Source organism: Camelus bactrianus, chromosome 3, assembly GCF_048773025.1.
Source record: "Camelus bactrianus isolate YW-2024 breed Bactrian camel chromosome 3, ASM4877302v1, whole genome shotgun sequence".
In the NCBI taxonomy this organism is placed as follows: Eukaryota; Metazoa; Chordata; class Mammalia; order Artiodactyla; family Camelidae; genus Camelus; species Camelus bactrianus.
The window spans coordinates 55,099,328-55,124,531 of NC_133541.1; the positions used below are offsets into that span (position 1 = coordinate 55,099,328).

The window sequence follows — 25,204 nt, forward strand, 5'->3', positions numbered from 1 at the left end:
CCACACTTCCCATACAGGCCACGTTAAGTACGTGACAGCTGCTGCTTGAGATACTGGCAGCCATCCTTAGGACAAGGGAAAAGTACCGAAGTCTGTAAGAAAAGACCACACATCTCATCAGGAACAGCTGTCAACAAGGCTAAGCCAACACGCACAATCCTCTCCACCAAAAGCATCAGACGGCATCGGTCCTACTATCAAAGACCAAGACGGCGAGGGCTTGCCCGCTTGGCAGGGAAGCACTGGAGGCTTCAGGAAGGTGCGGGAGAGCAGGTACAACCCCAAACCACACTGGGGTGGGCGGGCACCACCCTCTAAACTGAGTGTTTCCCAAGCACCCTCCTCAGCTGTCAGAAATGGGGAGAGCTGAGGCAGCTGACTCACGTGCTCTCTCATCTCGTTGGCCACGGTGTTGGACATCATGACGTAGCAGAGGACAACGACCAGGATGAAGTAGAGCGCGTACATGAAGCGGGTGCTCCGGGACTGGCGAATCTTGGGGCAGCAGCCGCAGCAGAAGGAGCAGCCAGCACTTCCACAGCAGCAGGCCAACTAGGAAAAGAACACAAAAAAGTCTCAGAGCCACGACTTTACAAACCTATTGCCCTAGACAGCTGTCGGTGGGGAGACCACCCTTCTGAGGCACCTGGCCCACAGAGGGTGAGCGAACTGTTGAGTGTGTGAACAGGGCCTTCACCAGAAGGTCTAACATCGTCTTCAACAAACGTGAGGGCCTGGGAGACGTCCAACCATTACACAGAAAAGGCAACCTTCACCCAAAGCACTGCAATCACTCTCAAAGAAGCCAGCCAAGAGCAAGAGAAGAAGCCAAGAACTAGCAAAAGGACTAAGTGAAGCGAGAAGGATGTGAAAACCAAGAAGCTGGGCCTAAGAAATGGACCTGCAAAACTCATGAGCCAAAGAATGAACTGCATGAACACCTGGGGACATGTCGGGAGGGAAAGGTTAGGTGCCCTTGCATCCATCCTCCTTTGCAGGAAGTAATGGGAGGGTGGGGAGAGGAGGGGCAGTAACTTGAAGCACAAAAAACATAGGTGCCTCTTCCGAGCATCCTTAAACTGGGCTTCAAGCTCCTCATGGTAGGCTTTAGGCTCAGGAGTGGAGCATGACTGGGCTTTACCAGTCAACACAACTGGACATAATTTGGGAATATTAAATAAAATAGGAATTGAGTTTTCAGGTTTGGGTCTGGTGTTAACCTATTTTTTCTTCTTTAAGAGTTGGGTTTTTTTTATGAATATATGTATGTATATGCATGACTGGGACTCTGTGCTGAACATCAGAAACTGACACATTGTAATTGACTGTACTTCAGTTAAAAAAAAAGTTTGTTTTTTGTTTTTAGAAGTTTTAGGTTTTACAACAAAAATGAGAAGAAGGCATGGAGATTCCCCTTATGCCCCCGACTCCCACACACGTATAGCCTTCCCATCATCAACATCAGTCATCAGAATGGTACATTTTTTCCCAAGGATGAACCTGCACTGGCACATCATAATCACCCCAAGTCCACGGTTCACCTAAGGGTTTGGTCTTAATGTAGCATATTCAATGGGTTTAAGTAAATGTACGGTGACATATACTCATCAACAGAGTATCAGGTGTTTTCACAGCCCTAAAAAGAAACTGGATCTTTAATAAAGCACAGGGCAACAGAACACAGTGCTGTTAAAAGCTCAGTGTGTTCAGCCTGCCTGGGTTTAGGGCCTGGCTCTGCCCACCTACTTGCTGTGAACCAGGAGCAAATTATTTTTGAAGACTCAGAACCCCTTGTTTATTACAGTGATGGTGGCAACAGTACTTGGCATACGCAGTGGTCTCTTGCACAACCTAATCAGACACACCTGGGGTTAGGGAGGGATTTTGTTGTTGTTGTTGTTGTTGTTGTTGTTGTTTAGCAAACAGGGAATTCTACAAGAGATTCCCATGAACTACAAAGACAACCAAGCCTACATGTATTAACACAATATATATATAAAACCTAAAACCTAACAATTTAGTCTCTCAGTAATGACTTAGCAGGAAGCCCAGAGCTTTGCACGGCTTCAAAACAAACATCAATTAGGAGGCTAGACTATAAACATCACTTACGAAGAGAAGAGATCAGAGGTGTAAGACCACAGGCTGTGATCATAATGACGTTACAACGGATCTTGAAAACCTACACATTTCCCAAGTTATTTCATTTACTTCATGAAGCTACCGTTGTTCGAGCCCTTTGTCATTGTGTACCATCTCATAACCTAAAAATTCTGTTGATGTAATCTCTCCATCTTAAGTTCAGTCTTCTAAGCCATTTTCCTCACGACTTTTCTTACCTCTTAAGGCTTGGCCACTGCTCTGTAAGATAAGCTATTCTATTGGGCTGAGCTAACAGATCACACGAGTGGGATCCTGACACTGCTGCCTGTGTGGTGCTGTCACAGGCACCTTCCTTTCCATGCACACATTCATATTCTCTGTCCCTGATTCTGCTGATCCCTTTCACTCCTATGCCCCGAATCTTCTTCTCTCTCCCTCCCCTGCTCCCCCTTCTCCCCACCCACTGGCTTAGCTGGCTTCTCCCCAGCCCTGCCTCCCTCCTCCTCTGCCTCCCAAATTCTTTACAACTGCCTCATTCACTGGTTGCTAACTCCTTAAGCTCTAGGATCGTAGATAAAGAGTTTTACTGTATTTCAAATTCAAGTGTGATAAACAAAACATTTATCCGACTTGGAAAAAGAAAAATTCAGAAGCAGTTGATGGTATCATCCCATGATAGGATTTACCCACAGCAGAAGCAACCTTTACACTTACTATTTCTGCAGAGGGGAACAATGAACAGATATATACATAATGTGAGCCTAATCAGTCATTAAAAGACAAACAGTGACACAGTAATGTGATTACGGAAAATGTGAAGAGAAAAATCAAACTGATTTAATCCTATTCTGTCATTAAAGTCATGTATCACTGTGTGGATCTAATTTTTTAAACTCTCCTTATTTTTCACTTTCATTCTACATAGTACTATGGTATTCATGTATGTTTATGTATATACAGGCGTGTGCACATATATACACACATGCCTAATGTTAGCATCAAACAGCAGTTCTCTACTAGCCTAAGAGTTATTTATCAAAGCAAATGATGCCAGTAACCAAGGGTACAAGTGTGTTTCTTAAGCTAAACATTGATATGAGAAGTGGAAATTCAAAGCAGCATCCATAAAAGAAATGTTATGTTCGCAGCGAGAACATCTCAGGCCTGCTGACCTACCACTTCTTTCTGGAGGAGCATAATTTAGAATAAAATGGGTTTACATTCGATTCCCTGCCACTTACAGCTTTATTACTCTGAGCATGTTACTCCCCTAATCTTCCTTCAAAACTGGAAAAATCAACTCCTGGCCAGCCTAACCTCTGGGGCTGTCCCAAGCTTGGAGAGAAGTGCCTGTGTCCTGTTACCTCTGGCTCCAGACAACCCTAAACCTTTTACTGAACAAGTCAAGGTATAAAAAAACAAATGTAGAATATACAACACCAAGCGTAAACTATGGACTTGGGATGATAATGATGTGTCAGTGCAGGTTCATTGGTTGTAATTGTCAACTGAAAAAAAAAGTACAACCTAAAAGTTGAGAATTATGTTTTACTTGACGGACATTCTGAGGACTTCAAGCCCGGGACTGCTCCAAAGAGGTAAGGGAGGAACCCAGGATACATAGGGGTTTTGCAACAAAGACCAGGTAGTCCAAACATCAAAAGATGAGTGTTAAAGAAAACCAGGTATCTCAAGTTAAGGAATTTAGTGCTTTTCTATGTATGGGAAGATGCAAGAATCTGGGCTCACTGAAATCATCCCTTTGATACACACGTTAGCTATCCTCAGCCAGTGTCCTGTTCTTTCTCATCCTTAGCCCCTCAGGGTGCACCACTGCGGGGGGTGGGGGGGGGCGGCTACAGTGGCTGCAACATCCTTTGTTTACTGATATGACAGGCAATATTTTTCATTCACACTATGACCACTGTTACGAATACAATTTTAACATTTGAATTGTATTTATGAGTTGAGGTGAAATTTGGTGAAGTTGAATGTACCAGTCTGGCGGGGGGTGTGGATAACAGGGGAAGCTGTGCATGTGTGCGGGCAGAGGGTCTAAGGGAAATCTCTGTACCTTCCTCTCAGTTTTGCTGCAAATTGAAAGTATCTCTTCACTTGATCCTAGCCAAAAGGCCAAGAAGCAATTAAAACATCTCTTAAAAATAAAGTCTACCGAAAAATAAACAGTAACATGAACAAAACAGTGCCCATCAATGGCTGAAAGGACTAAATGGATGCTGTGTGAATGATATACGGGAAAGTCATAAGAGCAACACTCCTCAAGCCAAAGGGCTGGCCAGCCCACTCCACAGGGCCAAGGGCACAAGTCATGTGCTGCACTCTGACTTTCTGCCACCAGCATTGTATCACAGAGAGCTCATTATTAGGGACTTTAACTGGTAGATACCGCACACGCTCTTTTTCCATAAGAAATTATCACACATTCAAGAGGAACCCAAGACAATCTCTTTGGAGGGTGATGTTTGCAATTCTATAAGTTCCTTCTGCAGATACACTTGCACAAGGGCACAGAGATTTAGATATATGGTTGTTTGTTAAAAGCATAAAAACAATCTTATTCTCCAGCTACAAAGGGGCTGGATAAATGAATTATGGATGATCTATACAATAGGATATAGTTTAAAAGAAGTCAGCCTTAGGGGCTAAATTATATCCCTACCCACCCCCACCCCCACCTCCGTCATTCATATGTTGAAGTCCTAACCCCCCTGTACCTCAGAATGTGATTAAATTTGAACAGGAGGCCATTAAAGGGGTAGTTAAGGTTAAATAAGGTCATTGGGGCGGGCCCTAATCCAACATGACTGGTGCCCTTGTAAGAAGAGCCAGGACACAGACACACACAGAAAGAAGACCACATGAAGACAGAGGGAGAAGACAGCCAGCTACAAGCTCAGGAAAGAAGCTTCAAAAGAGACCAACCCTTCCAACTGCTTGATCTCAGATTTCTAGCCGCCCTGATCTATGACAATTAAATTTCTGTGGTCTAAACCACTCGGTCTGTGGTACTCTGTTATGAGAGCTCAGCAAACTGACACAGTCAGTAAGTCCTGATGTTTCATATGCATGCGTATCTGTGCACTAATTAAAAACTGGCCCTTCCCACCTGCCTGTACATGGATTGAACCATGAGCCGCTGCAGCCGCTGACCTTCAACACACCCTGAAAGGCGTTCAGGGTGGCCATCAGGAACGAGGTGCTCTGGGCTCTGGGAAAACTGGCAGAATAGGCCTTTAGATAGTTAATTTTAGGAGATTTTACAAGCCCAGAATCTTGCAGCTGCTCATATCTAGACACAAGATCATTAATGGTGACATCTGCTCCTCATGACTAGCAGCAGCCTCTGCCAATACGTGTGCCTGACTGTACGTATTTCCCTTTCACTAAAATCATCTGTAATACTGACCTTCTGCCTACCTCTTCAGAGTAGTTCCTCAGAGCTATCTGAGACGCTATCGCCTGGGCTATTGTCTTCAGTTTGCCCCAACTAAAACTTAACTCACAACTCTTGTGTCGTGTGCTTTCATTTCAGTTGCCATGTCTGGGGTGGGGGGTGGGGGTGTAGATGCAAAGATTATCTGTAGAGTGGGGAGGAGAATGAGACAGCTACATCTCGCTGCTCTGCTCTCCTGCCTAGGTTCTCACCGTGTGCGTGTATTACTCTCATGACTAAAAAAAAGAAAGTTTAAGGGAAGTTTGAAGATATGGATGTAAAAAGTATTTGCAACTGTGGCACTGACTTTTGTGATTTTTTTTCTTTCTGAAGAACCCTCCCCTCCCCCAAACATACTGAAAAAGAAAAATTTCAAAGAGCCGTCCACACCCTCTCCAACTTCCTTGGAAATAGCAGCAGCATGAATAGCAAAGGCTTTGCTAAACAGAAGGTGCTTTGTGCTTCCCAGGGCAGAATCCAGATGAAAGAAAGGATCAGCAGGCTGCTTGCGGCTACCTGGAGTTGGGCCTCCCCTCAGTGTTAGTTTTCTTCTCCAATCTTAGCTGTACACACATACCCCCAACACAACACAATAAATAAATACCAGTCTCCCTCTCCGTCCTCCCCCGCTGGCCTTGGGCTGGCCCCCTGGGCCAGCTCTTCTAAGGACAGTTCTTCTAAGGACTGATGCCAGGCACTTGAGAAAGTGACCACAGAAGCAGAACATGAGCTAGGGCTGGCAGTAACTTCCAGATTCTTTTTTTGTTAAATTAAAAAGCACAATTCCTTTATTACCTAGAATTCACAGCTGACAACAGCACCAATTGGAAATAGCAAAGAATCAGGAAGAAAGCAAAAGAGATGTCATAGAATTGGCGTAAAAACACATACAACATGGATCTTATACAGTTCCTCTCTCCCTCCCTCAAGTCCTATTTTCACAGTTCCAACAGGCTCGCTTAAGCGCACAGGAAGGACAACTGGTGTAACAGCACACGTCGGAGAAGCAGGGGGCCAGGATCTAACTCTGAGCCTCCGGGTCTTCGTCTTCCTCACTTGTACATTGAAGGGGCCTAGGTAGGCTGTGGATGGGAGGTAAACAGGTTTCATCTCCCGTTCAGCTCATCGGTGGCGGTCTAGAACACCGTGTGGAGGGTGGCTCCAAGGCTGAATGTTTCAGCAGTGAAAACGCAAGGACCAGAGGCGTGGTGGCATCCATGCTATGGTCTGGTCATCCCCACAAGCAGTGATCTGGTCCCTACCATCCATAAACTCTTAGTGTTGAAAAATGACCTGCAAGAGACAAGTGCTGGGCCAAATGATGTCCTTCAATGTCCAACGACCCCCATTTCTGCCTGTGATCCCTCAACAGATAAAGTATATTCTTTACTGGGTGTGTTTCCCCTAACAAACCAACAGCCCTAGGTAATGCTCAGGCTGGCTTGTTTCAGCCCAACTTATCTGTCACAAACCCCCACCGCCCTTCATGGACCCTACATCTCTTACCTCACCTGCAACCAGAGACTTGTGCACAAGCCAATCAGGCACCTCGTGACCCTCCCTTAGAAAAGACCTCAGTAGCCAGGCCTCGGTGCTCATGCAGGCACCCCTCGCCGGTGTGGCCTGCTAGTGCTTACGGCAGCGTAACTATTAAACTTTCCCCTGTTCTTCACCTCGGGGCTAACACAGACACCTCTTTCTGTGTGGCCTGCTGTTTTCTATGACAGTGTACCCTGATAAACTCTTTTCTATTCTTATACTTAATCTCTGGTAAATTCTTTTACCAACCCATGTGTCACTGGCTCACCGACCGGCTACCTGCTGGGCCCACAACAGCAAGCACGTTGTGTTAAACCCAAAGCAAGAGGGAAGAGAGAAAAATCAATCAAAAATAGAGAAGAACTAAAAAGTGGAGCAGTCAAAAGCTCTTCAGGCAGCCGACGGGTTCTATGAGCATGGCTCGATGCTTCCCCGTCTATGCTCTCCGAGGTACAGCTGCGGTGGGGCAGTGACTCATGTTCATCACCGTAACTCGTGTTCCCTTCCTTCCACTTAGGAAGGCAAGCAAGTGTGTAAGGACACAAGAATCACCCCAAACGTGGGCCACATTCTTCAGTTTCACTGCTTTAGCTCTGGGGCGTGTAAATCCCCCAATGACATGGAAAACATTCATTCATTCATTCAGACTTATTCCTTGAGAGTTCTGGACAGCCCCGTTGGCTTAGTGCGTCTAAACTAAGTCCAAAATGCAACAGGAAAGAAAGCTTCAAATCTGACACCACCCTACATTCAGTCCCTTTTCCCGACTTGGAAACCCAGAAGCTCTAGCAGAACAGAGGAAAGACTTAAGAGATTTCTGTTAACTATAATAATTATAATACTGTCCCTTCATAAATGGTGAGGAGGTGGGGCAGCAGCAGGGAAGTTCCTAAAAAAATGAAGTTGTTGAATCTGTTAGAAGCAGAACCCAGATGTTTCTGTGCATGCGGGGAGTTATAATACCAAGGAAAACAGAAAAAAAAAAAAAAAACCAGGAAAGATAAAACTGGGTTCAAAATATTTTATTAAAGTAAATAGTGCTCTCTATCCTTGAACGATATTTAGATTTCCACCTTTTGGGGTAGCACATGATACTACTCAGGTGATGTCATAGCCCAGTTTTCTTCCCTTTCTTTTGAGGTTTTAGGATTAGCTGTGACTCACCGGTGGTCAGCAGAGAGGGAATGAACAACTGATTCTACTTTGATAGCAGTGTTTGGAGCTTTAAGGGATTTCTCTGAACTCACAAGAGAAAAACTTAACCAACATTTTGCAGCTTATTCTCCCCACTCTATTCTCAGAAAATAGCTGCCCACTGAGCTTAGACAGACCTTTTGTCCACCACAACCAGAAGATGGAGGGAGTCGTAAATAACAATTCTTGCCACCACGGTGCCAGGTGCTGCCTTTTCCCGGTAGCTTGCAAGGAAATGACGTGACCTGAAAGCTAGGAGGACAAGAACACGCAATTCCTCTGCTCAGTGAAGGAGTATCTTACTGCACAAAAAATAAGAGCTGGCAGGTAGTTGCTAATTCACAAAATGAATGTGTTTTAGGAAATTCAGCACATATTACCATGTGTTAGTAAGCTGGTTTGTTTGGGGCTGACAGTGGATTTCTCCCACACAGAAGAATACAGAGCAAACCAACAACTATTACCATGAGCTACTGTATCACCCCAGCCCTACAGAGCTGGTGAGAGAGCGGGTAGAGCCAGGATTTGCATCTGGTAGGCTCTCTGCTACTCTGCTCTGCCTACTGCTGGCATATAAAGAGGGTGTCCCAGACAGAAAGACAACACCGGCCTGAAACCTTGGTTTCCGACAGCAGGGAAACTGTGGGAAGAAGGAGGCAAGCAAAGAAGCAGCTCTTCTCTCCTGCCCTCAGGGGTACAGAAAGCATTCAACAAGTATCTGAAGGGGGCATCTCCCTTGGTGAGCTCCCTCCTCTCTCCCAGGCAACCTCTGGCCTCAGTGGACCTGGATGACCTCTAGTAAAACTCGGCCCTGAGCAGCTCACCCCCTCCCATCACCAAGCTCCCCACCTCACCTACAAGTCCTACCCCACTTAAAAAGCCCTATTCCTAGTCCTATGAAAATAACCAGGCCATTCATTCACTCAATAGTTCTTATACTACATTCCTGCTTGTGCAATGTTAGCTCCTGGGAAGGCAACAATAAACAAGGGCCCTTGTTTCTACCCTCACTAAGCACGAATACAAAGACATATACACAAGCATGACCACCTATGTGTTGTTTAGAAGAAAGGAAACCTAGATGTTCCTTTCTGCATCAGAAAGAGTACTGATCACTGAAATTACAGTACATTCATTTTTAAATTTTTTAAAAAAATTTTATACAATTTATTTTTATTTTTAGAGGGAGGCAATTAGGTTTATTTACTTATATTTAGAGAAGGTTCTGGGGATTGGACCCAGGACCTCATGCATGCTGAGCATGCGCTCTGCCACTGAGCTATACCATCTCCACCTGGCAGGTTCGTATTGTTGAACCCAATGCACCCACTGAGAAGATTATACAGATTATACAGAAAAAGCTACCACCATGGAAAGATGCCCACACTGTATTAACCGAAAATAGTTAACAAAAGAATGGTATAGGGTGTGATAATATTTGGGGTAAAATTGTAACAAAGACACAGATCTGCAATAACAACAAACAGTCTTGAAGTACATACCAGTATGCCAACAGCAGTTAAGAAAGTTGTAAGATTGTGAGTGACTATGCTTTTCTGTATTTTCCGAACACTTTGCACAAGCACACATCTTATAATTAGATAAACATTACAAGTTTCTATTTTGGAAGAAAACAAAATGACTACCTATGAGGTACACACTCAAAATATCTGAAAAATGAATCAGCCAGTGAGTAAATGAGATCTACTTCAGCTATGTGTTCACTCTGGCTGTTTTCTGCCAATCACTGGAATTGAGGCATAAAACTAGAAGACTCCTACTACACTACTCCGGAGGTCTGTCAGAAAGGAGTTGGGGGTGGGTGGTTTCTCACGCGAGTTTCAACATACGAGCACATGCTGGTTTCAAGAGCACTTCCATGAAAAGCACTGTCAAGGGTCCGAGTCCCTCCTTAGCTGGCACTCAGTACCCACTGCCACTAGGGGCGAATCTGAAACGGGCAAGGACAGGCTGTGAACACCGGTGAAGCACTGGCTTTGGGGTCACGCTGGATCCTGGACAAAATTGCTCCCTTGTTGGGAGTCTCTTTCTCACAGGGTTAGGGTTACTTTCAGCACCAAAAGGATGTAGATCAAGTTCTCTGTTCTCAGACAGCAGTTGGATTCTTTAAATCATTCCATCACACCACCCTCTGCTTACATATGTTCTAAAAAATACCACTTAATATATTTTACTAGGTTGGTGGAAAGAACCTATAAGGTTTAAGGTTAAAAGGTAAGCTGACTCCACTTTCCAGCAGTTCAACAGCAAACAAACACTCCTGGGGAGACATCATTTACAGCAAACTGTCAAACTCAGCCCCACTGGGGGCTGCATCACTCTCGGCTGGGGGGCTGTTCTGTGCACTGTGGGTGTTTAGCAGCATCTTTGGCCTCTACCCACTACATGGCAGCAGCACCCCTCCTTCTCCCTCATAAGTGGAGACAATCAGAAATGTCTCAGACAACTGCCCTCCCCCTCCCGTTGAGAATCCCTGATTTCTGGATTAAGAGCAAGAGTGCCGGAGCCAGGCTGTCTGGGCTCACACCCAAGCTCGAATGCAGCCTGGTCATGAGGACTCGGATCAGTTCTTACTTCTCAGGTCTCAGTTACCTCACTGTAAAATGGGAATAAAAATATCTACTTCACAAGGTTGTCATGAGGGTTAAATGAGACAGTTCAGGAGAAGTTCTTAGCACAGAGCCTGGCACAGAGCACCCCACCCCCCACCCCAAAGCCACCTGTTCTCACCATCTATATCATCACAGTCATGTCCCTCCTCCCAGAGATGCCCACTATCCTTAGCCCATCAGGTCGATACGGAAGGCAGGGGGACTGATGATTAAAAACAGTATTGTCATTTCCTGCTCATCTGTTGAAAGAAAACACTTTTAGAAATGAAACTCCTCAGATTTGAACCCAGGAGAGCATCCTGGCAACTTGGAAGAAGCTGCTCCACGTGCGCCGAAGCACCTCCCACGGGCCCTCTTTATTTCCCCTAAGGAACAAGCACGGCAATCAGAATGGTCATTCGTACCCACTGAAGCCACAAACACCTGCAGCAGAACAGAGCTGAGAAAGATGAGTTAAAAGTAAGTTCTAGTGGGGAGAAAGTGTAAAAAAACGAAACTTTGAAATTCAAAATGGAAAAGTGTAGGATGATGGGAAGAAGAGTCCTTTTTAGGTTTAAACCATTTTAAAGTCTTCTCATCAAAGAAAGAGGGGGAAAAATCCTGCTTGTTCTACTTCATAATAGCTTATCAACAAGCAGTTAATGGAACACAAAACCCCAAATTTGCCTGATTGTGTCATGGAGATTATACTGCAATGAAGAAATCTGCTAAGCCCTTTCTAAGAGGTGCTTTACGCCAGCCCAGTCCCCAGACCCTGCCAAGCCACAGACTGCTGGTGATGGGGGCCACAGAGCCAACTAAATCCAAGCATACTCTGGGATAGAGAACAGAAATGAGCTCGCTTCACAGACGGTTCCAGCGGGCATGACCTCAGAGCTCAGGCGGGACAGCAGTTTCAAGGGGTTGACGGTACACATCTTTCCTCACCAAGTGAGATCCTATGTGCAACTCTGATGTATAAAAAACATGGGTGCACTGTGACACTACAAACATTCTTACATATTCATAAACACGTATTTATCAAATGCTTACTACTGACTGGGCACTGTTCTAGGAGCTAGAAGTATAGCCCCCACCCTCATGGAGCTTACATTCTAGTGGATTTACACCAAACTCAGCACCCCCAAAATTCTACTCAACCTGGGACATGTCGCAGCACCTAGGCTGCAAGTCTCTGATCCAGTCCAGTCCTCTCATTTTCCTGATGTGAAATCTGAGGCCCAGAAAGATTAGGCGATTTGACTCAAGGACAAATCTAGTGATAGACATCAGTGGACCAGCAAAACACACACCAGCTGAGACAACTCAGCGGACTGGAGGCAGGATGAGCTATTAGCCTTTGAGCCCTCGCTTTTTTATCTATAGTGCAATCAACTCAGACATGGGAAATCACTAAAAGACCATAAATAGTTTAAATGGTTTAAATGATGCTGTTGACCCTAGCAAGAAGGCAGTAAGTGTTAAAGTGTCCAGTACAATTTGAAAGGTTTCCATCACAACAAAGTTTAAGTGACGGCACTTTATGGCACAGGATGAGTTAACCCTGGGATGGCCACAAAACTGAATGCTCTTTAAGCTACAGGCTATGGCTGCTAAGTGCCTAAGCCCCTGATGTACCTTCCTGCCCACTTCTGAGAAGCACACAGCTGGAAAAGTCCCTCCCTGCATCTCACACACAACCCACATGTAGGGTCAACTGTTGGCCACTCTTCCTCCCCACCACAAAAAGGGGCCACTACTCAAGACACCTCGGACCCATGGCAGGTGACAAGATGCCTCTCTCTGAAGGCGAGTCTAGCTGCACTGGCTCTGTGCAAAGACAAACCTGCACACACCACCTCCACCCACCCTAGATTTTCTAGCAGTCAGGACTTCATATAATCCTAACTCTTGATGATTCACAAAACTCCTGGTAAAAGGTGACATTTCAAATCTATTTTCACATAAATGAGTAGAAAAACTGGAAACAGCAATGTCTTGATTCTCATGGGGGCCCTTCTACAGGGTCGCTCTCACCCAGCTCTCTAGACGAAAGCCTGGGGCCACATGAAAGGGCTGGGTTTAACAGCCTTTTCTCAGAGCTGAAGTTCACAGCTGTGTTTTTCCTACAGCTGAGAAAACACTTTCTCACAGTTAATTTCACCATCCCTCAGTCCCTCAAAGCCTCAGGAAGCCTTCTTCCCGGTTCTTCTCTCCTTTCATCCCCAAAAGTTTATCTCCTCCTCCCACTTCTAGCTCGAAGATGAGGAATGATTAGGTGTGTGTCTTTCCTGCAGGCAAATACCTGCAGTTAACTGCCTTTTTCAGTTGAAGTGCTGCCAAGAGGCCTGGTTTTTATCAGCAGCTTCGACCCTCTTCTGAATTGGGGGCTTATGACAAGGCCAGCTGGCCCCAAACCCCAGGTGGCACTTGTGAAAACGCTTGTATTCAGGGACAGACTGCCTCGATGGCACCAGTTGGCAGTGAACTCTCACACACGGGCAACTCGCCCCCGACCTGGGAAGCTCCCTGTCACTGTTATTAAAGTACATTTGCCAGAGGAACCAGGGCCACATGACGGAGTCCATGAATCACATTTTTTCCATCAACGTTTATCAAAAGAAATGAAAATATTCTTATACAGGGGGTCCCTTGCCCCGACCTTCACCTTCGTGTTTTTAATTCATTTGAATTCACAGAGCACTGGCTTTTTGAGCAAGTGGGGCAGAGGGGACTCTGAGGGAGGTTTCCCCGGGGTCACTCTTTAATGAAAGACGTCATTCACGTGTTTTGGGAGTGGTGCTGCCTCTGACATGTAAAACTACCAAGATGGAGCACTTCTATCCAGCACCCCGGCATCAAAACCAAACACCACGGACCACAAAGCTAGGCTGATGCACATACCAAGTGGACTGCTATTGGGCTGCAAGGCCAACAGGCCCAAGGGGTAGGCAGTTCAGGAAATGGACCTTAATTATTGCTGTTTGTTCCATCAAACCTAGCATTTCTCAAGCTAGCTGGGTGGAGTCGTTTGGATGTTGGATTGAGAAGATGGCTTCTGGGAAGACTCTGGATCTGTCTCGCCCCTCCTTCCTTCCCCCAGGGAAATCCACAGCCTGGGGATTAGGAAGCCCCAAGGCAGTGAGGTGCCAGGCTGGGAGCTGGGCCAGGGCTGACAGAGGAGCCTCTGAAGTGGGAGCCCCCACCCTCCAGGAGAGAGAAGAATCAGACAGCACTAGGCCTGAATCCCTGGACAGGAAGCTGGGTGGGGGAGGGGGCAGCAATAAAGTTGGAAGTAACTGAAAAACTTTCCTGGACCCTAACTTGGTGGCAGTAGGGGGTGGGGGCCTGGGAAACTGCAGAGAGTGCTGGAGTGAGGACAGCAGGTCTGGTGGGGATGCAGCTGTGAGCACAGGACCATGGACAAGAGCTGGAGTCTTGAGCAGCTTGGACAAGGGGGACAAAGGAAATGCAGACCAAAAAGACCAGCCCAGGGCAGACTGCTTCCCAGCAAAAGGAGGGTGCAGTGTGCCCAGAAAATTCTTAAGTGCCTTTGCTCAGTGGTGCTGAGTGTGGCCATGAGGCCAGCAGCAGGGGCATCGTGGGGAGCCTGTCTGGTCCCACCCCACACTTAGTCGCTCAGATTTGGAACCTGCGTTTTTAATAAGCTCCCCAGGTGATCTGTGGCTCCTTCAAAGTCCTACTCAGGCTCAGGGAACAAAGATGAGAGCTTTCCTTCTGCAGTGACAGGGCATCCCAATGTGCAGATCTGGAACATGCCCAAGGGCAGGCACAGATGTGTGTTTAAGGCAGCCGCACCACACCCTGACAGCAAGTCCCCTAGCTCTCCACTCGGGAGGACTCTCCATGGATGGCAAACAGGCGACAAAAGTTTCCAATGGGATCAACACTGCTTCAATACAACAAGATGAGGGACTTATGACAGACAAATAAGCAGTCCTGAAAAAGATGTCCTTAAATAATTTAATACGGAGAAATGGTCATGGACACATCACTGGGAAAAGACAGAGTAAACACACTAAAATATTAACCAGAGCTGTGATGTTAAATGATCTTTGTTTTCTTTACCTTATCCTGCGTTTTCCAGGTTTTCAACATTAGCATGAATTTCATAGTAAGTTTTTTTTTCATTAAAGGAAAATTATGCAAATATTAAAAGGTGAAGAATCAAACAGCAGAAGTCTTCTGACTTGGAAAAAAGTAAAAAGTCCATTGATTTACTACCTTCCACATATGCTATGACTTACTGTCTATTTTATTTATAAAATTCATTCTCTTGGGGGTACATTAAAGAACAAGACAATCTTGGCAAAAATCAAAGAATACCAGAAGAGAAGAAATACCATAAAAAAAGTTTCAAGGATAGCTTTAATAAAAATAGTCCAACTTCATGCTCTGATATAAGCCCCCCTATGACTCTGCTTTGACGTGGGGAACATCCTACTGTCCTCCCTGAAGAAGAATCACCCCACCAAGCAACCACAGAGGGACCACAGCTTCGAGGTGATTTCTCAGTGGCAGGGAAAAGTGTTGCTGACCCACTGTCTCCAGCCATTACCTCCCACCAACACCAGCAGTTCAGTATATACAAGACAATGAGAATCTGTGATACAGTGGTCCCTGAATAGAAATTTACTCTGTAAGAACACAGCTGGGCCACATGGGGACCAGATCCCAAACTGTGGCCTCCTCTGCTCCAACCCCAGAGTTCTTTCTTACACCCTGTTCCTTTTCCCACTCCTGTGCCACATGCTGGACCAAAGGGTCTGTCACTGAAATTAAATCACAGTTTTTTTCCCAACTTGCAGGAACAAAATATAATGCAGCAATTTTCCCTTATTTTCTGCATTCTTGATGCTCTGGCTTCTGGGGCCTTATTGACCCAGGAAGGATTGCCCCTCCCAGGGCTAGTAAATTCCAAGGGATAGCAAATTTCCCGCTGTGAGTAAGGCTCTCCTATACACAACCAACCCAGGGCTACATTCTGGACCACCCCTTCAATCGGGCTCTTAGACTCAAGGAAGTAACAGTTCTCTGACCAGGATGCCCTGACCATCCCAGAGTCAGGAACCAGACAACTGCAAACCACATCTATGCCCTAGAGTCCACTGAAATTATTCAAATCAGCCAATCCTAAACCTGCTTACCCTGCCTTGCCTTGACTTTTTCAAGGAAGCCACAAAAAAGGCCCCTATCTGTGCCTTCCCCTCACTCCTTCTGCAAGCTCCTGGTGCTTCTCTGTGTAGCCCTGCATGGCATGGGTATCCCTTTAACAAACTATCTTTTCCAGGCAGCTGTCTCTTGATCTGTTGGCTTCACCACACCTGAATAATAATAAAACCTACATTTTAAAAGACACCCCCAAAATAGCTTCATTTTCTCAAGTTTCATTTCTTAATCTCATATATTTTCCTTAAGCCTTCACCACATGTTCCCAATTATGTACGGGCAGATGGCAAACAGAAAGAATACATCATAAATATTAATTAAAAACTAGGAATCAGAAGATGATACTTAGCTTGCTTTTTCACAGACAAATATGCCTGGGATTTTATAGGACATATATAATAATCATATTCTGCTATAAAATCATATTGATTTCATATCACTAACTTTCTCATGGTACCCAGTAAGGAACACCATGCTTTACAAACAGTATCTCACCCAAGAACAAGTTTGAGAGTCAATGTTCTCATCAAGATTAAAACTCATTTTACAGACTAAATTCCTGGTACCCTTTGGCATTCAGAATAACTTGAAATGAAGCATTCCAGAGCACGAAAAACAAAACCCCCTAAAAAGAGCTATTAGGAATGAACAGAAACTCAAAGAGTTAACCTTTGATGATACAACCTCCCACTTACCAACTGGAAATTAAGGGCTTCACTGACAGGAATTTTAGCCAATGTTTGGTTTTCCCAAAGAAGGCAAGGGAGAAACTGGGGAAAAGTGAGAAAATAGGGTAAAACAGGCAGCAGAAACAAAATTAACAGAAGCAACAGCTACTGACAAGTGTGTACAAACACAATTTATTGAGCACCTATTATGAGCAACATATACCTTACTAGATTCTTTATATACATCATAGAATTTAAAGTTCTTCATAGGTCTGCTGACATGAACCTTTATTATAAATGGGAAACTTGAGATCAAATAACAAAGGCACACATAATAAGTGGAAAAACTGGGAATTCTGTCTTAGTTGGGGGCCTCCCAGCTCCATTTCTTTCTACTATTTAATATATTCACGCCTTCAGAAACTTCTCATTCTATCCTGATAACCACCCTATGTGACAGGCAGGGAGAGTAGCTTTATTCCCACTACAGAGATGAACGTAAGATCTACAGAAGTTACCTTACTTTTGGAGCTCATTCTCGTTCTTTCTAGCAGAACCGCGCAAGGTTGAGAGTCGTGAGCATCACGACCTTGAATGTGCAAGGACAGGAGACTTGTAACACAGGGAAAACAAAGGCAGCAGCTTTGCTACCTCAACACTGCCTTGAAAGCACAGGGCGATTCCGTGCGCATGTGTGATATGCACCTGCACGTGTGTGTGCTCGCACATGTGCACCAACAAAAGCAAACAATACTCCAGAGTCAGAAAAAAGCCCCAGAGCCCCAGACCCACTTCAAAGTGTCAAACTGCAGCAAGTTCCACAGCTTAAGACAAAATTACAAGCTGTGCTGCCATCAAAACACCAAAAATTAAAGCAGAGAGTGTCTCAGGTAACCAGGGAGATCCTTCTGCTCAGTACTCATTATAAATACTAGTTACCTGCCATTCCTTAAACACTTCCTCTGTATCCAGGCAGTACACCAAAACTGCTTCTAAGACATCCTTTTTTTTTTTTTTTCCAAACAAGACATCCTTTTCCCATCTTCAAATGAGCCCTATGATCACAATCCCCATTTTACAGATGAGGAAACCAGAGTCTCTGACTGCAAAGCCCATCAGGAGTCCAGAAACTGTTTTTACATCACCACATCTCCAGGAGACCTAGGGCACACTGTTTGGAAGCCTCCTCTACCTGCCCCACACCCCTTACAAAAAACAAAATCGAGAGCCCCTAAAGCAGGTATGTGCACATAAGACCTGAGGCCATCAGAAGAGCAAATTAGATCCTCATCGTCCTCACCAACCCTCACCAAACACTGTTCCAAAGGCAGCTATAAGTAAACAGCCACAGCCTTCAACATCCAAGTATCATTCTGAAAGGCACTCGGCAGTCTTCATTCTCCTTGCAAGTCATAGCAGTGGTAGAAATAATGAGTTTCTGAATAACAGAAAGTTGTATTGTGTATTTTCTAGGTGCCAGGTACGATCCTAAATTCTTGACAAAGATTCCTTTCATCCTCACAACCCTGAGAGGCAGACGATACTCACTGACGATTTTTTTTAACTGATATTTTTGCCATCTCTCCACAAATGAGAAAATATTACTTAACTTTTTGGCATGAAAATGCACTACTTTTAGAATCAGAAGAAAAATGTTTATAAGCTACAGAGACTTTGAAAGAGTGATGGAAAGACAAGAGAAAAAGTAGAGAAGAGAAAACGGGAGGAAGAACGTCGATTCCATCTTTTCACAAAGGAGAAAAATGAGGTGGATGGAGATGAGGCGACCTTCCTAAGGTCGTGAGATGTGAACTCAGCCAGCCAGATCTAACACTCCCGCCCACACCTCCCCAGTTCATCTCCAGGATGGAGCAGCCATCAAGAGTTGCTGACACACACTGAGGTAAAATTATGTCCTACGGAGGGGGATGGTGTTTAAAAGCTTCCAGCAATTATTCTGGACTCTAGTTTTAAAAATAGACACCAAGAGTGAAAATGAGTTTGGCCCTCATAGCAAGCATGAAATCTGAACTACAATCCAAATCTCCTTTTATCATTAGCCGCCTTCTTTCAACTAGTATATTAGGTAAAAAAACTCTTAAGTTGCCTACATTCTCATTCATTATGATTCTGCACAGAATGTCTATTTCTAAAATGTCCCATGACTTGCTTTTTTCCTATGGCTAACATTAGAATACCTCCCACTCTCTCTAATATAAATAAAAAGATCATTCCAAACTCCTTCAAGTGAATTATATAACAAGATACCAAAGCCAAAGCGAGAAAACCAAAATTATACTTAGGCTTAAAGCAAATTTAGTGGTAAGTTCAGAAAACTCCCTTTCCCTGAGTATCACCTCAATACTTAACACACATAGAAGCTTTCTTTTTTCTTTTTTCTTTTTTTTTTTTTGCTAATTTAACTTCTTGGGATCATCTCTTCACAGTCTGCATAAAACAAAAGTTTTTCAACCAACCTTTGAAGTTACCAAATAACTAAAAAGTGATCAATATTAAGAAACAAGAATGTGAACTCTCCTACATTAAACATTTATAGTTCAAGTCAACACCAGGCAAGGGTAAAAACAAACAAATAACAGAAACTTGCTCCCTAGGAAGGAATCCCTTGGCCACTGAAGCAGTTCAAACAGACTTGTTCCCTGTATCAAGGCGATAATAACATGGGTAAAGAGCACCTGAGATCAGCCATGTCAACCTGACACCTGTGCCATGTTCAACATTAGCTTGTATCAAATGTTCATTCCACTCAATACAAAGTTACTTACAGCTCTGCGCCTCTGTCACTTCATCTACAAACAGTAGTTTCTACATCGTAGGATTATCAGGATGAAAAACGTAGTAAAGCACTTAGAACAACAACGCTGGTTACCAATATTATTCTCAGTGCCCACAAAAAGGAAACTCGGAGGCTTACAGGGCTGGGATCTGAACCCAGTTGCTCCAAAGCAACCAGCATCTCATTTTCTCAAACTCAAACCTGATGCTTAGGGAGATTTATGTGGCTGCCAGCTCTCTTCCCATTGCACAAGGAACCAATGAACCTTCTCCCAGAGGACAAGGAACCTAAGGACTCCCTTCTTGGAGGCTCAACCTGCTCCAGGAACTTGCAGCTTTAGCATCCTCAACCTGTCGACTGAGGGGAAAAAAAAAGGAAAAAAAAAAAGCACAACCTAAAAGTTGAGAATTATGTTTTATTCGGTGGACTTTTTGAGAACTCAAATCCAGGAGGCACCTCTCAGATCACTCTTGAGAGACTGCTCTGGAGAGGTAGGGGAGGATCCAGGATATATAGGAGTTTTATATCAAAAGATTACTGTTAATTAAAGAAAATCAGATATCTCAAGTTAAGGAATTTAGCACTTTTCTATGTGTGGGAAGGTACAAAAATCTGGGGCTCACTGAAATCACTCCTTTGACATGAACCTAGCTATCTAGAGCCAGCGTCCTGTTCTTTCCCACCTGAGTCCCCTCGGGATACACCATTGCGGGTGGTGGCAGAGGCCGTGCTCCTACTTATCTCCACCTTGAGTTCCCTCCGGATCCTCCCCACCTAGAGGGGTGGGGGGATGGGCAGCAGTAGTGGCTGATGACTTGATGGCCGCAGCATCCTTTGTTTACTGGTATGGTAGGCAATATTTTTTCACGCACAAGCTCCATCACCCAAACATTACATTTATCCAAAAAGTTACTGGGGGAGGGTGACTTATAATTACCTAAATAAAATAATAGTAACAAAGACAACCACTCCCCCATGTATGCAGCACTCACTTAAAAATACTATGATGGACTCATAAGGTGTGGACAACTTCTCTGTAACCTGTGAGATACTTACTTCTGCTATTATTGGCATTGTAAGCAACTAGAGACTGGGGTTCAAGGAAATAAATTGCTCAAGGTCACAGCTCATTAAGGGTGAGGAGAGGGCCCAAATCCAGGCGTGATTTAAAGTCAGCATTCTTAACTGCCTCACCAAACTAAATGTGGAAAAGAAAAAAAAAAAAATGGTATCGGCACTTTTAAAAAACAGTAATTGTTTTAGAATATCCAATCAAAATTCATTTCCCAATTAAGTCATTGCTTAATGAATGAAAATACTGCAAAAAGAACTGGCTAGTCCTCCAAATAGCGAGGAAGTGTATTTTAGTCCTGACAAGATCATTACTCAGGAGCCCAGCTTAACTGATACATGGATGACTCCAGTTTCTACTGCCACAGTATTTATATTTTGTGATTTGTATAAACAAAATAATGTCTCATGCCTTCAACAACATCTACACTAAGGTCCTGTGTAACTTACAATTAGACCTCTGTAAATATTTAATCTCATGATCACACAAAGAAATGAGTCAACCGTCTAAGAATGACTAGACACCAGTCCCCAAACTGTAATCTCCAGTCCACTGACCCATAGTCCTACTGGATTTAAACCCCAAGATGAAAAACTGCTCCAATGCAGAGTTACTTTTTTAAAAAATTAACAGAATTGAGAGCCCAGAAATAAACCCTAACATTTAGGGTCAATTAATTTCTGATAAGTGGGCCAAGATAATTCATTGGAGGAAAAAAACAGTAAATGGTGCTGGAACTGGATATCCAAATCAAAATAATAAAGCTGGACCCTTCCTTACACCATACAGAAAAATTAAAACATGAGCTAAGACTATGAAACCCTTAAACACAGGACTAAATCTTCATGAGTATTTTTAGATATAAGCAACAAAAGAAAAAATAGATACATTGGACTATATCAAAATTAAAAATTTTTATGCTGCAAATGATACCATCAAGAAAGTGAAAAGACAACTCACAGAATGAGAGAAAATATTTGCAAATCACATCTTATAAAGAGCTGATACCTAGAATAGATAAAGACCTGTTAAAATTCAATTTGAAAAAAAAAAAAAAAACAATTTAGAAATGAGCAAAGGATCTGAAGAGATTTCTCCAAAGAAGAAATGGACAATCAGCACCTGAAAAGATGTTCCATGTCATTAGTTATTAGGAAAATGCAAATCAAAACCAAAATGAAATACCACTTCACACACTAGGATAGCTTTAATTTAAAATTAAAGAAAAAAAAAAAAAAAAGAAGACAGTAAGAGTCGGTGAGGATGTGGAGAAATTAGAACCTTCATACACTCCTGGTGGGAAAATAAGATGCAGCAGCCTTTTTGGAAAATTATGTGGCAGTTCCTCAAAAAGTTAAAAATACTTACCCTATGATCAAACATTTTTACTCCTAGATATAGGAGTAAAAAACTCATACACAAATGTTGATGACAGCATTACTTAAAACAGCCATAAAGTGGAAACAACACAAACAACCATCAACTGACAAGTGGGTGAGTAAAATGTGGTACTGTACAGAAAAAGAATGAAGTACTGACACATACTAGACTACAGATGAACGATGAAAACGTGCCCAGTGACGGAAACCAGTCGTAAAAGATCACATATTGTATGGTTCATACATTCATATAAAATGTCCAGAATAGACAAACCCATAGAGTAAGTAAATTAGTAGTTGTCAGGGCTCTGAGGAAGTTTGGGGCGAGATGAGGAACAACTGTTAACGGCCAGAGGTGACAAAAATGTCCTAATATTAGATCGCAGTGATGGTCACACAACTCTGAATACACTAAAAACCATTTAACTGTACACTTTAAATGGGTACCCTACATGGTATGCGAACTGTCTCTCAAAACGATTTTTTAAAATTTCATAATTTCTTTCATTAAAAAATAATCTAATATAGTCATTTTTAGACAAATTAAGAAGTACCCAACAAATCAGGAAACCTCAAATAGCAATTTTCAAAGGTTGGACATTTCTGCTCAACAGAGAAGTAAACTCTTCGGCATTTCTCCAACTCCACTTTAAGAATAAAAATAAAAATACGAAGTTTATTGAACACCTGTTAATTTCAACAGGAATAAAGCGTCCCCAAGGGCAAATTCCCAGCACTTATGAGCTGAAACTGTTCCATGTGATGCTTAAATTACTGGTCAGCTGTAAAATGCTTTGTAAAGTTTACATCAAGTATTTCACGATCTTTCAACGTTGAGTTTTCTTAACAGACTGCACATTGGAAATGGCTGTTTCTTAGTCCTGGTGCTGCCATTTCACTAACAGTTTTCTTGTCTTGTACCAAAAACAGCCCTTTCAATACTTCCTAGTAAGCCACAGCCAGCTGCAGCACTCTGACAAAGACTGACTTGACAGCCTAACTATAACCTTGGCACCCACCTTTATGGGTGGCACACTTTTTTTTCCCTAGTTCTATTCACCTCAGTACACTTTAGTCAAGAAGAGTCTACATTTACATATGTAAACTGTAAGGAGCGCAGATAAAAATAAATTACATAACATATCCTTACCAACTGTGCAACCCAGCTGCTAATTTCAGTTTCCGTCTTAACGCAAAAATGAGTTAAATTTGCTATCTCTAAACCCACTTTCTAAATATACATCACACACACACACACACACACACACACACACACACACCCAAGAGTAATATCAAAATGAAACCAGTGCCAGGAAATGCATACATGTTGAACTTCACACATTTAAGTTTGTTAAAACCTAAAGCTTGCTAAAACAAGCTTGAAAAATTTTAAAGCAACTAACACACGCTCATAAGTTCAAACAGCACAGAGCAAGGTGTCAAATGAAAAAGAAATATCCCCAACCTCCTGTTCCTACTCCAGTGCAGTAACCACTGTTGACTGTTTCTAGTATATCTTAAAAACTCCCAGAAATCCCTATGTATATACAAGCATCTACAGACATCAATACATATGTGCCTTTTCCTTCTGAAAACCATATACATGGGTTCATCATACACATACTGTTCTTTAACCCCTACTGAACACTTTTGCCTTGGACATCTCCCCTGCCTGCACACACAAATTCACCTCATTCTTTTTAACGGCAACATAGTATTCCATCATACAGAAGGCTAGCAATTTTTATTTTAAATTTGTCTACAGTATCAATGATTAAGATGTTCTATGTTTACTTCTAATACAAAAATAGTAGGAAAAATAGTAGAATTGCTAGATCCAAAAACATGGGCATATTTAATTATGATTCAAAGAGATTATGCTAATTTAAATATTCCTACAAAGGTGAATGAATATGAACCTATGATGGTATGTTTTTCTTTCACCTTGTCATCCTTGTTATATTATTTAACTTTGCCAGTCTGATTAGTAAAAAATACCTTCATCATGAATTATATTTTTAAATTAAGGGAAAGACTGAGTATCTTTCTCACAGGGTTATTAGCCATTTGCATCTTTTTCATAAACTATCTCTAACTTTTGTCCATTTTTCTATTGCGTGTCTTTTCTGTTGTTTCATAATAACACTTTTTATAAATAAAGGAAAACAGAGCTCTGTCCTATGAATCACTGTGTTATTTGTTTTGACTTTGTTTATATTCTGCTATGGACAAGTTTTTAATTTTCATGTATCAAATTCATCAATTTGGCTTATGTATCTTCTGCCACAATTAGAAAAGCCTTGACCATTCCAAGATTATTATTTTAAAATTTTATTCATCTCTTCTTTCTGTTCCAGTACTTTTTATGGATGCAATTTTTTTTACCCAGTTTAATATGATTAAACATTAGAGCTACATATTACTTATTCTGATGTTAATAAAGAGCATGGATCAAACCTCAAAAGAAGGTATTCACTGCTTACACTCTGAGTCCTGCTGTTCCAAGGAAGAGCCCCTGCCCTCCCTATTGCAAAGAACATTTATGAACCACCACATTCTGGGCCAGTTACTGCCCCATATGGAAGATCCTAAGAAGATGCTAGTGATTACCACATTTTACACATAAGAAAACTAAAGGACAGAGCAAGGGCACACCACTGGCAAGGAGCAGAGACTACATCTCAACTCAGGCTGCCTGTCCCCAGAATCGGCTCTTAACTATTCAACTGTACCGCCTCTGGGCTAAGGACAAAAAAAAAAGCCTAAAAATACACACCAGGAGTATGTCTAAATGAATTCTCTCACCACAAAATATGCTTTTCCGTCTCCCATCAAACACATAACTTCATCTAACTAGATTAGCTTAAGCACTTAATGTGATACTTCTGAGCAGCACTTAAACTACATCTAAAATACCACCTGCCACCTTTCTGTCAAGTTTTGAGTGCACATCAGTCAAGGCGGTGCTGTGGTAGAATCATCTACCTTTCTAATTTGTGTCCTTTTTCATCTCTACAGCTGTGCACTTCTGCAAGTAGGATTCAATCTGTTTTGTAGCAGTTCGAAACTGTATGAAAAAATTATCAAGCCCCAAGCACTCGGTGGTTCTTATCTAGGCAGCACCATCCCATCCCCGGTGGCCTTGCTTATTAAGGTGAGGGCAGTGTTTTCACAAAGACTGCTGAGTGCTACTGAC

The 25,204-nt window shown here is 43.0% G+C and overlaps 1 protein-coding gene across 3 annotated transcripts in view; it reads right to left on the minus strand.

Annotated features, from left to right (window-relative positions):
- SERINC5 (serine incorporator 5) overlaps positions 1-25,204 on the minus strand; it is an 87,710-nt gene that overhangs the window by 46,501 nt on the left and 16,005 nt on the right. For 2 of the 3 annotated variants that reach the window (XM_010949248.3, XM_045512321.2), the window contains exon 2: positions 385-552. In XM_010949248.3, the coding sequence (XP_010947550.1) occupies positions 385-552 (168 nt within the window). Of the gene's footprint in view, positions 1-384; positions 553-17,278; positions 17,427-25,204 lie in introns of those variants that run through there. The other variant, XM_074360312.1, reaches the window with a different exon arrangement.